General features: G+C 42.7%; 1 protein-coding gene across 4 annotated transcripts in view; it reads right to left on the reverse strand.

Annotated features, from left to right (window-relative positions):
- Window positions 1-301: 301 nt before the first annotated feature.
- Window positions 302-17,412, reverse strand: part of CDC16 (cell division cycle 16) — a 59,251-nt gene continuing 42,140 nt past the window's right edge. For all 4 annotated transcript variants that reach the window (XM_006114539.4, XM_075918220.1, XM_075918205.1 and 1 more), the window contains 3 exons: window positions 12,927-13,062; window positions 12,111-12,201; window positions 302-1,644 (listed from right to left, as the gene is read on the reverse strand). In XM_006114539.4, the coding sequence (XP_006114601.1) occupies window positions 1,379-1,644; window positions 12,111-12,201; window positions 12,927-13,062 (493 nt within the window). In that variant the 3' untranslated portion in view covers window positions 302-1,378. The remainder of the gene's footprint in view (window positions 1,645-12,110; window positions 12,202-12,926; window positions 13,063-17,412) is intronic.

Here is a 17,412-nt window from a genome sequence, read left to right on the forward strand (position 1 = left end):
GCATAATGTTTATGCTAGCTTGGAAACCAGATTTATAATTGGTATCACATTAAATTTAGGATTATTACTTGATTCTGATGACTAAAAAGAGGATTACTCACCTTTCTTTCTGAGGAAAAACAACATGTAGTGTATATTTGCTGATTCCTGAGCTTGAAGCATTAAAACATAGTTTTAAAAAGCTATCCTGAATTAACCTACTTAAATTTAACTCCATCTCCTACGCAAATTTCACAATTTTTAAGGGTGCTAAGGATGAAGAAGAGAAGAGGGGAGAAGTTTATACAAAACATGGTTCCTATTCATTTTAAGCAGGAGCACAGAAAGGCCCTACTTAGTTTATTGGATGGAGAAATCATTTGTGTTCATAAAGCACAAATTTGTTAAATTGGAAATAGTGACACACAGAAGGAGATTAAAAGATAAAATACCACAGTACTTAGAATTTTTTTCAGTATTGTACATATCAGTTATTCCTTTATGTTGACAAAATAACCAAATGAAATGTAAGAGAGAATTTCTACAGTCTTATAATCAGCACATTCTTGCTTGATTATAATCAAGCTAACTTTGGGAAACAATAGCTCAAGGATGTCACTCATTTCAGAAAACTGTATCAGATGTACCTATTAAAATATTTATGATACTCCAAATACTTGTGCCATTCACATTTGTTGCCTGATCATTTTCTCAAAGCCGTTCTGCTTACATTTATGTTCCAGTAGTACAGTACAGATCACAAAAGATGAAATGATTATCAAAAAATGGACAAAACAGAAACCATAATATCCACTACCCATGCTGAAAAAGATTTGACATCAATTTAATATATAAGCAAATTAGGTTCAACTGATAAAAATTGCTCTCCACAAATGCACATAGAGGCTGAAAAAAATAATGGACATTGTAAATTATTCCTGTCTTAAAAGAATAAAATATATTAACAACAAAATCCTAGCGTTATTTTTGGCCTATGGTAAAATGTTCCTCACAGATACGATGAAAATTCAGAAGCCAGAATACTTCTACAGTAGCCCTTTGCTACTCAATTTGATTAATATTATATACTATTCCATTTTCAGGACATATGTTTAAAGTTTCACAGTCTTAAGAGCAGTCACAGGGTTCTAAAAACATAAAACATGAGTTTTACCTTTTATTCCATTATGTAAGATTATTCTGTAGAACAATAAAACTGGAAATAGTCTGTTGGTAATGAATATTTTATAAGTCTTAAGGCAGCAGACATTACTTCTCTGGTGAATTGGAGCTGGGATTTGTATAAAAATAGCAAATTCCTGAATGCATGACAAGACAATAAAAAAGCTAAATCAAAATGTAAAACATTTTGACAAAATGAGATCTGTACCAGTGCTAGTCATGAACTATGGTCTGACATTGATGTTTCTAACATCATATCACTTTCATTCATTTCAATCTCAAAGGTTTCTTCTAATGGACGAGTAGTATCTGTAGTTTTCCTTTGATCTGTTGTTTCCAGTGTCACAATACCAGTTTCATCCAGCGTTTGTCTTTCTATATCAAATTCCCTGAAATCCCAGGGAGGTGAAATAATGTTCTTCAATGTCTTCATAGTGTGTACATCAAAGTCATAACATCTTAATTTGTCCTTAATTTCTGTTCCTAAAAATAAACAGTTATTAATTACTGTCCAAATGAACATTCCCAAGAATTTCCATCTCAGAAAATGTTTATCAGCAAATAATCATATTTCTTATACACACACAGACCACAGACAACTAAATCCATAAGCTTCATGCTTTGTGTACTAGAAGTGGTGCAAGAAGCTAGCTATAGTAGTCAATCTCCAGTCTTAAAACCCCCCGAGATATCCCAATATATGCAGCTTCACTTTTACTAGAAGACCTCTTTCTGTTAAATGCAGAAGCCCCAACCCCAAAGAGCACACTGTGCAAAAATGCACATATAGGACTCAGCAACCGGCCCTGTTGAGTGGTGCGGGGGGTGTGAAAGGCAGGGAGCCTGCCCGAGGGTTCCACTGGGCTGACTGCGAGCCATCTATGGTAAGTGCCTCCCAAACAGAGCCTGCACATGGCATCCCACCTCCTCTAGCACTCCAACTCCCTGCCCCAGGTCACAAACCAAACCCTCTGCATCCTCCTCCTGCACCCCTGCCCTTGGTCATAATTCCTACCCTAACCCGGCACTCCCTCCATTAATATAAAAAAGTGGAGCTTTTTTACCCTAACCACTTACCAAATTCTTGGAGCAGATCCCCCCCCACATCAAAAATTGCCTACACCAGTATAGTACTTTAGAATGTATCACCTGACTATATGTGCAATAAGACCTAACATTTAAAGAAAATCCATTTCCAACTGATTTTCACACGGCCAAACCTAATTGGCTTCAGCCTCATTAACATGCTTCATATGTTGTAGTATCGCTACTAGTAACCATGGAAAAATGAACAAATCCAGTGAAATATAAGAAGCTACTGACCCTGTGCAGTAACGATGGTTCTTAGAGATGTGTGTCCCTGTGGGTACTCCACTTAGGTGTTGGTGCATCCTCGCACCAGCAATCAGAGATTTTTAGCTTAGCCTTCTCACGCGTTCCTCCCCCCTTCTCATGCTATTCTATCTGTTAGCTGCACGCGTGGCATGGGTCCCCCTCCATTTCTTTTCTACTGGAAATCCATTAACAGACTCCAAAGTAGAGGGGAAGATGGTGGGGGTAATTGGCCACACACACCTTGAAGATTCATCATTACTGCACAGGCTGAGTAACTTCTTCGAGTAACATCCCTGTGGGTGCTCCACTCAGGTGACTAAAGAACAGTATCTGCATTAGGCAGAGGCAGGCTTTGGAGTCATGTCTGACAGGTGGCAAGGACAACCATGCCCACAGAGGTAGATGGAACTGGTCCCTGCTGCAATGTGTAGTATTGTTCAAAGGTACGATGGGAGGACCAAGTAGTCGCTCTGCAGATGTCAGCAAGAGGGACATCGTGAAGAAAGGTGGCAGACATCACCATTGCTCATGTGAAATGGGCAGTGACCCCCTGAGGCGAGCACTTGTTGCGAAGCTCGTAACAGGCGTGTATACAAGTTGATATCCATTTTGATATTCACTGAGCGGAGACGGCTCTTTCCTAAGAGGGACCAGAGGTAGAAATAGAAAGTCTATTTGATAATCTGAATTGTCTTGTCCTGTTCAGACAGAAGGCTACAGCTTGTTGCGCATCCAGGGTGTGTAATATTCATTCCCTAATGGAGTTTTGAGGTTTTGGACAGAATGTGGGTAAATAAATAGGCTCATTGATATGAAAGGAGGTGTGGCTGACTTTGCAATAGACTGTGTGAGGCAGGTCCGCCATCAAGGCTGCACTCTCCCTTACTCATCTGGCTGACATGTTCGTTACTAAAAATGCTTTTTTAATAGTGATATGCTGGAAGAAGGAAGTTGCTAGAGGCTTGAAGGGAGGTCTTGTCAGGGTATTCAAGACAATAACCAGGTTCCATAGTGGTAGGCGTGGTCGTATATCAGGATGCGTATTTCATAGGTCAGAAAGGAAATGTTTCATGATGGGGTAAGCAAACACGGAAACATCATCCACTAGGCTGTAAAAGACTGTGATGGCAGACAGGTGAACTTTTATGGAGCTGATGGAAAATCCTGCCTCACTAAGGTCAATGAGATATTCGAGGACAATAGGTATAGAGGTGGTAGTAGACTGGAGTTGACGTTGCAGACATTTGTTCTGGTAAGTACATCTTGTTAAGGGACAACACTTATTCAATAGAATCTGCTTCACTCTCTCAGAACAGGTAAGTTCTTCATGTTGGAACCATAGAGGAGTCAGTGGTGAGCCTAAGTATTCAGTGATTGGGGTGGCAGAGTGTCCCTGATGTTGGGCCAGAATAGGTAGGAGAGGTATTGGCTCTCGGATTGAGAGGTACTACTGGAGGTAAGAGAACCACAATTATCTGGGCCAGGATGGGGCAATGAGAATCACCGTTGCATGATCTGTGCATATCTTCAGAATTACCCTGGGGACCAAGGGAATTGGTGGGAAGACATACAGAAGTGGAGCTGCCCATGGTAAAAAAGGCATCTCCCAGGGAGTTCCTACCCTTTCCTGCCCTAGAGCAAAAGTGTGGGAATTTGTGGTAGGTTCTGGTTATAAAGAGCTCTACTGATGGGAATCTCCACTGTTGGAATATGTGGTGGAGGATCCTGGGGCTCCCATTCATGCTGCTCTGAAAAGTGTCTGCTCAGGGTATCTGCCATAATGTTCTGATGGCCCGGTAGGTACACTGCCATTAGCATCGTGTCGTTTGTTATGCACCAGTTCCAAAACCTGATTGTCTCCATACATAACACTGGAATGGGTTACCTAGGGAAGTAGTGGAGTCTCCATCCCTAGAGGTGTTTAAGTCTCGGCTTGACAAAACCGTGGCTGGGTTGATTTAGTAGGGATTGGTCCTACTTAGAGCAGGGGACTGGACTTGATGACCTTCTGAGGTCTCTTCCAGTTCTATGGTTCTATGATTCTATGATTGGGCACTCCCCTGAAAGTTGGTGTAGAACATACAGGGTGTGTTGTCCTTGAGGACACAAGTAGTTTTGCTGTGAATTATCGGAAGTAAATGTAGACAGGCATCGCAAACAGCTCTGAGTTCCAGTATGTTGATGTACAGATGTGTTTTGTGATGTGACTGCCTGCCTTGGACTGTATGGTGACCACAGTGGGTGCCCGATCATGTGAGGGATGTGTTGGTGGTTATTAGACAAGATGGATCACATCGCTGGAAGGGTACTCTGTCGAAGATTGTGCAGGCATGTCCACCAGCGAAGAGAGGTAATTACTAGCCAAGGAAGTGTTACACATTTGCCTAGACTGTGCCAATTGCAGATGTAAATTGTTGCTAGCCATCCCTGTAAGCAACGCAAGTGGAATCTTTCAAACCGTACTATATACATAGTGGTTGCCATGTACACTAGAATCTGAACACATGTCCGAACATTGGTGAAGGGGGCATGTAACACTGTTGATAAGGTCACGTAGCGCATAAAACTGATAAACAGAGGGTGGCCCTGGCTCTGGCGGCATCCAGCAATGCGCTGATAAATTCTATTGTCTGGGAAGGCTCTAGAATAGACTTTTGTAGGTTTATTAAGAGGTCTAAGTGGGAGAAGACCTCCGGAGCAATGTTCAGCATAGTTAACATTTGCTGTGGAGAGGTGCCTTTTTGATTAGGCAGACATCTAGATAGGGGAATATAATGACCCCCTGATGTCTCAGAAACATATTTACCACCACTTATGTCTTGGAGAACACATGTGGTAAAGCTGACAAGCCAAAAGGTAGGACACAGTACTGATAATTATTGTTGCCCACAATGAATCTGAGGAACGTTCTGTGAGAAGGGTGGATGTATATGTGAAAATGGGCATCTTGAAAGTTGAGGGCTGAGAACCAGTCCCCCTTGTCCAACGCTGGTATTAGAATGCCCAATATCACTCTCCTGAATTTGTGGTTGCAGAGGAACTTGTTCAGTTTCCTGAGATCTAAGATGGACCTCCAACCTCCTGTCTTCTTTTGCATAAGGAAATAATTTGAGTAGAACCCTCTCCTGTGGAAATATGGGGGAACAGGTTCTACAGCCCCCAAGCTGATTAGATTTTGCACCTCTGCTTGTAATAGGTAAGAAGGGTCCCTGAAGAGGGATGGGAAGGGCGGTGGGGAGGGGACAGACAGGAAAGGGATAATAGAGCCTGATCTTACGATCTCAAGGAACCATTGGCCCATAGTGATAAGGGCCCCACTGGTGACTAAAGAGGTGGGATGACTGTGTTGGTTCTAGGGGGAGGTCACTCAGAAACTCGACCACCCCTTCAAAATTGCAGCTTTGAGGTTGACAGTTGCAGTGCTGTAGTCTGGGTATGTTGACTTCTTCTGCTTGATTGGTGCTCAGATTTTTGCTCGAACGGTCTTTGTTGTTGTCTGTGGAAGGAGTTGTCTCATGGCCTTTGATAAGATGTGTACCATCTTTTTTTGTTGAGTGGGGTGTCTGTGCTCAACGTGCAAAGGATTGTATGAGAATCCTTCATCGAATGGAGGACCTCATCTGTTTTGGCAATGAATAGCTGATTTCCATCAAAAGGAAGGTCCTCCACTGTGGTCTGAAGTTTATGAGGAATTCCTGATGACTGAAGCCAGGAAATATGGGTACTCAACAATGGCTGTGGCTATCATTGACAGTAGCAACTACCACGTCTGTTGAAGCCTACAGGGCAGTTTGGGTGACAGACTGGCCCTCCTGCATGATGGATTGGAGCTGTGGTCTTTTCTGTTCTGGGAGATCATTGATGAGCACCTGTAGCCTTGTGTAACTGGCATGATCAAAGTTAGTGAGGAGGGCTGTATAGTTTGAAATCCGGAATGGCAAGGTCATGGAAGAGTAGACCTTTTGTCTGAATAAATCCAGTCTTTTATGCTCCTTGTCTTGTGGAGTAAATAGGAATTGCAGTTGTCCAGACTGATGGTGAACCATATCCACAGCCAATGAATTGGGCTGGGGATCAGAAAAAAGAAAATCCATTCCCTTGGTTGGTACAAAATATTTTTTATTCGCCCTTCTATTAGTAGGGGAAATAAAGGCTAGTGTTTGCCATATGGTCTCATATGGTTCCATTATAACCTCGTTGATAGACAGGGTAATTTTTGAAGAAGAGGAGGGTTGCAGTATTTGCAGTAACTTGTGCTATTTTTCTTGTACTTCTTGCAACACAATGTCTTGTGAGTGTGTGCAACCCCTTTTAAACAACTCCTGGAATCGTTTCAGGTCATCTGTCAGTAGAGAGGAAGAAGGGAAGACCACTTCATCAGGGGATGAGGATGACTAAGGAGATGGTGATGGATCATCCGTATCCGACTGAGGTAGGTCATCCTCCTCCTCCATTGGGCCAGGCTTGGAGACATCTCAAATAGTTGTGCATTGGTCACCACGGGATTGCACAATGCCATGTGACCTAAAAGTTGTAAGCAGTTGTGAACCATTACTGAGGGCATCTCTTGGAGAGATTGTGCAGTTGACAGATGTGGATTAATCTATTGGTAGGCAAAGACACTCTGGCTGTGATGAAACTGAGGCGAGTTCCAATAAATTGGATGGTTTGGGAAGGCGTAAGCATTGATTTGCCATGGTTTACCAGGAGCACTAAAGAACAAAGACAACTTAGGACTATGAGGGTATGCTGGTGGAACTTGTGTTCAGTCCTTGCTTTGATAAGGCAATCATCTAAGTAAGGATATATGGTGACTCCACATTTCCTGAGATGAGCGGTGACGAGTGCTAACACCTTGGAAAATACCCTGGATGCTGTGGCGAGTCTGAAAAGTAGGACTGAGTATTGGTAATGCTGGAGATGAAAGATAAAACAAAGGAAATGTCTGAGAGTCGGTCAAATCGATATATGGAAGGACGCATCCTGTAAGTTGAGGGACGAAAACCATTCACCAACCTCCAGAATTGGGATAATGGTGGCCAGAATGACCATTCTGAATCTCTGTTTTTTTATGTATTTGTTTAGCAATCCAAGATCATGGAACAGTCTCTACCCGCCTGACTTCTTTTCTATGAGGAAATAGTGTGAGTAGAAACCAGTTTAGTGAAACGCCGAGGGAACTGGCTCTATTGCCCCTAATTGGAGCAGATGATCCACCTCTTGTTGTAATATGGTCTCATTAGAGGGGTCCCTGAAGAGGGATGGGGTGGAGTGGGGGGAGAGAGAGGAAAGGGTTGGTGTAACCAAAGGAGATAGTTTGTATTACCCACTTGTCAGAGGTAATAGTTTTCCAGTTTTATAGAAATGGTAAACAAAAGTGGAATAGTTTTAATACATTTTGAAGCTCTGGGGTAGGTGATGTGGTTTTGTGTCTCTCGACTGCTGTTTCAAATTTGCTTATTGCATTGGGACCAACAGTTGGGGTGGTTACTCTGAGGACGATGTCTTTGTCTATTTCACCCGTGCTGTTGGTATGGCAGGTCGTCTTGCTTCTGGTAATAAGTGGGTTGTGAGTACCTTGATCTCTGGTATCTGTATTGTCTTGGTCTCGTTACAGGTTTTTGGATACCCAGTGAGTGTAGTATAGCCCTGGAATCCTTCATTGACTGAAGTACTTCATTGGTCTTCGCTGAGGAGAACTTCCACTGATGGTTGGACTTGGTGGGGAAAAGCAGAAGAGTTGAACCATGAGACCGGTCTCCTAGTCACGGCTGTAGCCGTTGTCCTTGTGGCTATATCTGCTGCGTTAAGTATGGATTGCAACTCTATGTGCGACTCTGTCTGTCCTTCAGACATGATAGCTTTGTGTCTTTTTATTATCAGGGATGTCTTCAATAAAAGTGTTAAGCTTTGCGTAGTTGTTAAAATCGTATTTACTGAGTAAAGCAGCATAGTACGCTACTCTCATTTGAAGTGTAGCCAAAGCATAAACCTTCCTGCCGAATGAATCATGTATTGTCCTTCTCAGATGGAGTGGATCGGTTCTGTTTTTTATTTCTCTGCTGTGCATCATCCACTATAAGGAGTTGCGTGGAGGGTATGTAAAGAAATTCAGAGACCTTGGGGGGGGGGGGGGTAAGAGGAGGGGAACATAGTATTTTCAATCTTCTTTTTTGCATGTAGGTGGGATGGAGGCAGGTATTTGCCACAGAGTTTTAGTAGATTAAAATATGGCTGAATTGATAGGCAGCGCTATCTTTGTGGATGAAGTTAACTGGAGGGTGTTGGTAAGTTCATGGTGAGAGTCCTGAACTTCTTCCATAGGGATATTCAAATCATTTCTGACTCTTTTAAAGAGATCCCGAAAAGAGGAAACCTCATCTCTGTTATTAGAGGATGGTGGTAGGACTGCCTCCTCCATCCCTGAAATTGAATTTGTGTGGGCGAAAGTTGCCGAAGTCGAGATTGGGGAATATTGGTTTTCACTCTCATTCCCCCCCATGGACATATAGGGTGATTGGGTTAAGAGGCAAGCGAGGTTTCACCATATGTTGCCCTCTTCCTATGTTGCTGAGGGCATGGACTGAACATTTGCCATTGTGATGGGTAAGGCATAGGTGGTGGCATCCAGAGGTAAGGCGCTCAGGGAGCCATTTGTGCTCTGACAAAATCTGCCTGCACCTGATAATTAGATATTATTGAGCCTTCTGCATATGGCTGAAGTGAAAAGGCAGCTAAATCTTCTTCCTCGTCCCTTGAGAGGGAGAAGGGGGACTCAGAGTAATTGGAGAATGGAGAGTGAAGATATTTGTTCTCACTCAGAAAAGGAGAATGCAGTGTAGAAGAGATTGCCAGATCCTTGTGTTCCCTTTAGTTAATGAGAGGAGTTCTCTGCTGGCTGAAAGAGTACTGCCTGCGATGCAGCAGTGGAGGGGTTGCCCCAGGCAACGGAGGGGTGCCGAGTGGGTGCCCTGTGAGGAACTCCGGTGACGTGCTCGGTACTGCAATGTGAGAGGCAGGCATGACATGGTCTGTTGCCTCTGTGAGGGCAGTCTTTTTTGTGCTTTTAAGATTATTGCACTGCTCACCCGAGGTACCTGGCTGGTCAAACGTGCTGAGACGTTTTTTATCAGAGTAATCTGATTTATTTCCCTCAGAATGCCTTTTTGGCGAATGGTGAGGCAGCAAGCTTGCCCTTCTTTTTAAGGGCTATGGGGACCTGTCCTTTTTTGATATAGTACTCTGTCCCGAGCCCGGGTCAGAAGCATGTTGTTTGCCCTTGTCAGTCAGCAGCATTTTAAGCTGGAGCTCTCTATCCTTGTGCATCCACATTTTCAGCTTTGTGCAATGTGGGCAATCTTTCTGAGTGTGTGAATGTCCCAGGCACTTGACACATTTATCCTCTCTATCAGTGGCTGGTATTGCGTTGTTGCACAGCACACAGCGTTTGAAGCCAGGTGAGCCCATGCTCAAAGAGAGCATTTCAAGGTCAGAGTCTTTTTTTCTTCTTCTTCTTCTTTTTTTTTAAACACTAATGAACAGTAACAACAATGACTAATAAACCTAATCCTAACCAACTATGAGCAAATAAAGTGTGAAGAGAAATTCTTTGCGAGAGCACTGAAGATTTCTGTCCGAAGCAGGGGATGGTAGAAAGGAACTGAGGCCCACGTGTACCGCATGCGCAGCCCCCAGTGCACTGCTAGAGAAAAATCCATTGAGAGGAGTTGGGACACTCAGCACTTAATATGGAGCACCCCCAGGAACACCTTTTGAAGAAGAATTACTGCTTATTACTTGCTTACAAAACTCATGCTAAAACATCCCAGAATATTTGGGGTTTTTTGTAATAGCATTACGCTGTCTCCTCATTATTTAATTTGTGAGCCACTATAACCACTAGTTTCCTGCAGTATTCTTCCCAGGCAGTTAGTTCCCATTTTGTATTTGTGCAAATGATTATTCCTTCCCTAACATTTGTATCTATTGAATTACATCCTATTTATTTCAGGCCATTCCTCCAGTTTGTCAAGATCATTTTCAATTCTAATCATGTCCTCCAAAGTGCTTGCATCCACTCCTAGTTTGATATCACCTCCAAAATTTGTATTATCTTTGCTTTTATTCAAATTGTTTATAAAGATAGCGAACAGAAATTAACTCATGACAGATCCTCGTGGCATTTCACTTGATATGCCCTTCCAACTTGATTGTAAGCCTCTGATAACTTAAGTTTTTCAGCCAGGTATGTCCCTCCCTTATATATTAATCTAGACTATATTTCTTTAGTTTCTTTCATGAGGTCACAAAAGGCTGTACAAAAAGCTTTATTAAAGTTGAGACACATCGCATCTACGGCTTCCTCCATTCACAAGACTTTTGCAAGAGGATACTGAGTTAATTTGACAGGATTCATGTGTGATAAATCCATGTTGACTGCATGATGCATTATTTTTCTGTGTACCAAAGTTAAGCTGACTGGTCTATACATTTTCTGGCTTGTTCTTATTCCCCTTTTTATAGACAGGTATAATATCTGCCCTTCTCCATTTCTTGGGTGTATCTTCTGTCCTCCACAAGTTTTCAGTGATCTCTTCAGCCAGTTTCCTAAGTATTCCAGGATGTATTTAAGTCAGGCCCTGCCAATTTAAAGGCATTTAACCTAAGTAATTCTTAACTTATTATTTTCCTATTTTCACTTCAGATCCTACCCCATTTACACAGATGTTCACTATGTTAATTACCCAACCACTTAAAACTGAAAACAAACAAGGCATTTAACATTATGGCCATTGTTGCGTTTTCTGTTGTTCTTCTGATTAACCAATGGGCCTACCCTGTCCTTGATTTTCCTCTTGATTCTAAAGTATTAAACTGTTTTCTAGTTAACCAGGATGTCCCTATCGAATTTAATCTCATTTTGTGCCTTGGCCTTTCTAATATCATCCCTACATGCTTGTGGGATTTTTGTTTTTAAATTTGTCCATTGAAATTTAACCTGGTTTCCATTTTTTGTATGGCACTGACTTTCAAGTCTCTGAACATCTTCTGGTTCAGCCAGAGTGCTCCCTTATCATACTTCCTACGTTTCCTATGCTTTTGTGCTATTAATAATGTTATTTTTTTAAAAAAAACTGTCAACTGTCCTGAATTCCTTTTTTACATTAGACTTCCTTCCTTCCCTACTTTGTCCATACTTGTCCCTTTACCTGAATCATTTTGTGTCCTGTCTTTAACCATTTTGTATAATAACATGTATATTGTGAGTGCTCTGAATGATTATTAAAAATAGACCCTAACATAAACAACCCTAAAAGCCATTATTTGTAGCATCAGTAACTAGTTTTTCAGATGGTGCCAACATTCAACCAGTGTTTACTGGAGAAAAATCTCCTCCATAGTGGAACAGTGAAGTCTTTAATGCCCGCTATGTGTGTGTGTAGGAGGGGGAGGGGGGAAATCTTGGCCCAATTTTTTCTTTTCTGATCCTAACATAAGACTCACGGGTTTGTATCGTACATGTAACACTAGAGGATCTTTTTTGTGATTAGTAAAAAAAAAAAGTTAATGCTTTTCATAATTTTACTATACATAATGACAAATGATATACTTACCAATGTAAGCTTCAGAATCACCAATATACATTTCTATACAATGTCCAAGCATGGTGACTGAAAATGTGTCATCCCTCCTAAGACCAAGGGCCTGTAAAAAGCAGAGAGAGAGTACAGAATATTCAACAGGAGAAACAGATATTTGTAACATAGCATTATAACAACTTCAGTTTTTTTCTTGTCATTTACTTTAGTTGCTGCTGCAGATTGTTATTATAGAACAACACACAATCTTCACTATAAAATGAGCCCCCCACTTCCAACAAAGGAACAACAACAAAAAAATATCCTGCTGCTTCTTTAACTGACAAAGATTAACAGAAGTCAAAATTAATTAGATTATACCAGGGCTGGGCAAAATACCCGGCCCACAGTTGCAGCAGGGAGCCTCAGGAAGGCTCCCTGCCTGCCCCCACCCTTGCTTCCTCCTCCAGCATGCTTCTCAGAAAAGTGGCTGCTGGGCACTTTGTCTTCGAACAGCTATGAGCCCAGGAGCTGGGGGGAAAGGGGGAGGAGGAGGAGAGGGGAGAGTGTCATGCACTACCCCCAAGCCCAGCACAATTCGATTGGCCAGTTTTCTGACACACATTTTTTAAGGGATCCTTTTAATATTATTTATATTTAAGTAATAGGTTTTACCTGTGAATGCTCAGAAAATGTATTCTATATAAAAAAGAATAAGGGCTGGAATGTGGGGAAGGCTACATTGCACTTTTCATACACAAGACAATTAATTTGTTTTAAGTACACAAATAAAATTTAACCTTACTTATGGAGCTGTGATCAGCACTTCCCTCATTTAAACCATATACATACCGTATGAAAATAGTCAATTGCACTTTCAAAATTGCCCATTAGACTGTGTATGTATCCAATGGCAGAGTAAGTGGAAGCATTCTGAGGAATCAATACTAAGGCCTGACGATGGTATTCTAATGCTTCTTCATACTTCCTGTTAAATTTAAATATAGAGCATATTAATAAGTTCTCTAGTGCAAGTACTATCACTGTATTAGGCTTGTATTGTGACTAGCACAAGACCCATCCTCAAAGCGTTTTGGTGGCTATACAATATAAATAAGTTATTGCTTCATACTTGCAAGATGACAGAATGGACCAAATCTTCACAATAACAATCTTAATTATACAAGCGATGAGGAGTCCTGTGGCACCTTATAGACTAACAGAAGTGTTGGAGCATAATCTTTCGTGGGTAAAGACCCACTTTGTCAGATGCATGGTGCCACAGGGCTCCCCTCCGCTTTTGCAGATTCAGACTAACACGTCTTTCCCTCTGATACTTAATTACACAGTAATTCAGAAACCATATTTTCAATTCAACAGCATACGAATCACATTTAAGATTGGGAAAAAAATCAAAGTATATGAAAAATCTTCATGAAAAGGTACTTTATGTTTCATTTTATAACCAATGTGTGGAAAGAACATCTTGCTACTTATTAAAGTATGTTGCCACATATACATATTTGTAGCTAGTCATAAAGACATTGGAAGGAGATAAAATGCAACAGCTCCCTGCAGCCACCTCCAAATGAAAAAAGATCCTATTATATGTGGCAAACTATTGTAGAAGTTTAATTCTATTTGAGCCAGCATTATCTCACTAAAAGTGAATGGCAGCATAACTCTGAACCAATCATGATGCTACTGATGCTTGGGGTGGGAGAGGAACTGGAAAATTTAAGAAAAGCATTCTCTGTAAATTGTCTTACACTTGGTATTCTGGTAGGAATTTTACAAGCATCTTTGGGTGCTGCATAGAAAATAGTATTTTGCTACCTTTACTTTGCTGCTAATTATATCTGCCAGAGACAGGCAGAAGAGAGCATTTATTAAATTAGATATAGTCCCCGGGAGTAGGGGAGCAGCAAGTGCGCTCCGGCCCCACTCCTGAGGAGCCCCCTGCCACTCCACGCTGCTGCCTATGTATCAGAGGCAGCAGCACAAGGAGTCAGGTGGGTGCTGGTCCAGAAGGGGAGCCAGTTTAAAAACCAGCTCCCCTTGCAGACCGGCTACCTGTCGCCCCGTGCTGCTACCTCTGATACAGAGGCAGCAGTGCAGGGTGACAGCAGCCCCTGTCTGCGAGGAGGCTGAGCTCCCAGACCCAGTATAAGCTGGAACTGAGCTGGGCTGCCTGCCCACCTAGCTCCTAATACACTTTAAATGCAGAGCTGCAGTGGGAGTAGGTCCCGGACCTGGCGCGAGCTAGGACTGAGCTGGGTTACTGGTCAGCTTGCTAAAAATGTACTGGCGGGGGAGGGAGGAGGGAAATGTGTGTAGTTTCTAGCATTAACTTATAAGCTTTTGCTTACAAGGTAATTGACTACACTATTACATCCTTAGTTGTGCCTCCCTAAACCAGGACTCTCTGGTCCATCAAAATTCATAGTCCTGCTGGCAGGACCACAGATGGGCGCTCTGGTTGAGGAACAAGCCACGGTCGGGAACCCATGGCAGCCGGGTCAGGCTAGCAGTAGGGGGATCAGGGCCTGGCGGCTCAGCCAGGCGACCTCCTCTGGTCCAGCAAATTCCCTCATTCAGGACTGATCAGGACTCGAGGGTGCTGGATCAAGAAGGTCCAACCTTTATGGGCCATAAGAGGATTTTTGAGATATTTTAATTCTTGATATGAAACAAGATATAAGCAATTCTTGACTTTGCTTCTGAACATTTTACATATATCCCATAATTCTCTTCAAATACCATACAATCCTTTACTGAAATTAAAATTACCCATATCAAATTATGTATTGCAATCATTCATTTAGAACCCAACACAGCTGGCAAGCCTTCATCATTTGACGTCATGACTACAAGAGTTTCAAGTTACTATAATTAAAACATATCACAAATCCCAGAAGGTTGTTAAATGGCATTTTCTCTATTCAGAAAAGTCTTACATTTGTTTTCATGGCTAACTGATTTCTATTACAGTACAGGCAGTCCCCGAGTTACGCGGATCCGACTTACATTGGATCCGCAGTTACGAATGGGGATTTTCTTGCCCCGGAGGACTGGAGCGGCGGGACGCCTGGTCCCGCCGCCCGCCTCCTCCAGAGCGAGAAAAGCTGCTCCCCGTCTCCCTGGTCTGCTGGGGAAGCCAGCAGACCAGGGAGACGCTGAGCAAAGCGGCGGAAGACCCGGGCTGGACCCGCGGCGCTCCCAGCTGATCTGGAAGTGCCGCGGTCCGGCCTGGGTCCTCCGCCGCTTTGCTCCACGTCTCCCTGGTCTGCTGGGGGCGGGGGGAACGCAGCTAGTGCCCCCCCCAGCAGACCAGGGAGACGTGGAGCAAAGCCCGGGGCCTGTGGTAGAGCAGGTGGGGCGCTGCCGGTTGGTCCCGCAGCACTGCTCCTTGGCGCTACTGGACCAACTCGGCAGCACCCTAGCTGCTCTGCCCCAGGAGTCCTGATTCAGCTGCTGCTGATCAGTTTCAGCAGCGGCTGAATCAGGACGCCTGGGGCAGAGCAGATGGGGTGCTGCTGGGTTGGTCCAGTAGTGCCGAGGAGTGGCCGCGCTACTGGACCAACCCAGCAGCACCTGAGTTGCTCTGCCCCAGGCGTCCCCAAGTCAGCCGCTGCTGAAACTGACCAGCGGCTGACTACAGGAAGCCCGAGGCAGAGTTGCTCTGCCCCAGGCTTCCAGGAATCAGCTGCTGATCAGTTTCAGCAGCAGCTGACTTGGGGATGCCTGGGGTTCTTAAGTTGAATCTGTATGTAAGTCGGAACTGGTGTCCAGATTCAGCCGCTGTTGAAATTGATCAGTTTCAGCAGCGGCTGAATCTGGATGCCAGTTCCGACTTACATACAGATTCAACTTAAGAACAAACCTACAGTCCCTATCTTGTACGTAACCCGGGGACTGCCTGTATATAAAGCTATATTAAAATGTAAAGTTGTCAAATGCTAGAGAATTACCAATCATATATAAAATTTATTCTCTGGGCAACCAAACGTTCACATCTAATCTAGCATGTAGCATTTCACTGTAGTCTGTCAAAAAATTTAAATTAAAATGAAAAAATGTTTTACGGTGTTTAGAAAAAGATCTTAAACACATGCATGTTTGAACAAAGAATATAGTACTGGCTGCTCGAAATGTGATGTAAATAGGTTTTAGTTTTTTATTATAGGAAATTTAACAAAAGTTTTATTAACAAACAAGGATTTTGAACAGAAAATCCATTATTTTACTAATGAATAGTTTCCTGCCAGCATTACCTTTTCTTTGCTTTTGGCAAAGTGGGCAGCTATTACACAAGTTATTTCCTAATTAAAGTAAGACCAATTGATATCTCTTGTAAAAACTGTAGTTACCCCTGAAGCCAAAAGCAGTAAAACAGCTTCAGAATGTGTCTCCACTCTAACCACTTTCACATTAATGATGCTGAAACACAAAAGCTATAAACCACATGGTCAATTAAGGAATTATAGCACAATTTATTTGTAGTAAAATAAAACTATTTAACTATTAAAGCAGATTTTAAAATTATAAATATGAATATATTTCTGGACTACAAACATTTTTATTAAAAGTATATTTATTAAAAAGATTCATCTGATTATTTTGTCATGGTCACATGGAATAGCCCTACCATCAAAGAACACTTTAAAAATATCTTTAAAAGATGGTCTGTTGCTGATGTATAGTTGATTAAAGTATGCTCAGATTTTGTTTTACAACTGTCCTCAGATTTTATGTCTATTTTAATCATCTTGTAACAGTCATAAAGGGAAGGTTACTCACCTTGTGCAGTAACTGGAGTTCTTCAAGATGTGTCCCCATGAGTGCTCCACTTAGGGTGTGTCAGCATCACTATGCACACGGCCTGGAGATCTTTGCTATCAGTTCCCCGGCTGCCCACACATGCTGTGCTATTGCGCAATCGCCCCGACTGACAGTTAGAGACACGCCAGTGGCTGTTCCCTCCGTTTCTTTTCTACGCTGGACTGTGTTAGCCCGGAGCAGAGGGGAGGAGGGTATGGAGCACCCCCGGGGCAAATATCGAACTCCCGTGACTGAACTAGGTGAGTAACCCTCCCTACTTCTTTGAGGGTCCTGTGCTCCATTTAGATGACTACGCAGCAGTGTTCCTGCTTCGAGGTGGGTGCTCCGTGATGCAGGACTGGATATTGGACAGGACCGTACGTCCACATCTAGTGCCAGAGTCCTGAAAGGTCTGAATAGCGTAATGTTGAGCAAAAGTATTGGCCGAACCCCATGTTGCTTTCCAAATAATGTCTATGGGTAGGCTCTTAAGGAAAGTGGTTGTGGTAGATACTGC

Source organism: Pelodiscus sinensis, chromosome 1, assembly GCF_049634645.1.
Source record: "Pelodiscus sinensis isolate JC-2024 chromosome 1, ASM4963464v1, whole genome shotgun sequence".
NCBI classification, from domain to species: domain Eukaryota; kingdom Metazoa; phylum Chordata; order Testudines; family Trionychidae; genus Pelodiscus; species Pelodiscus sinensis.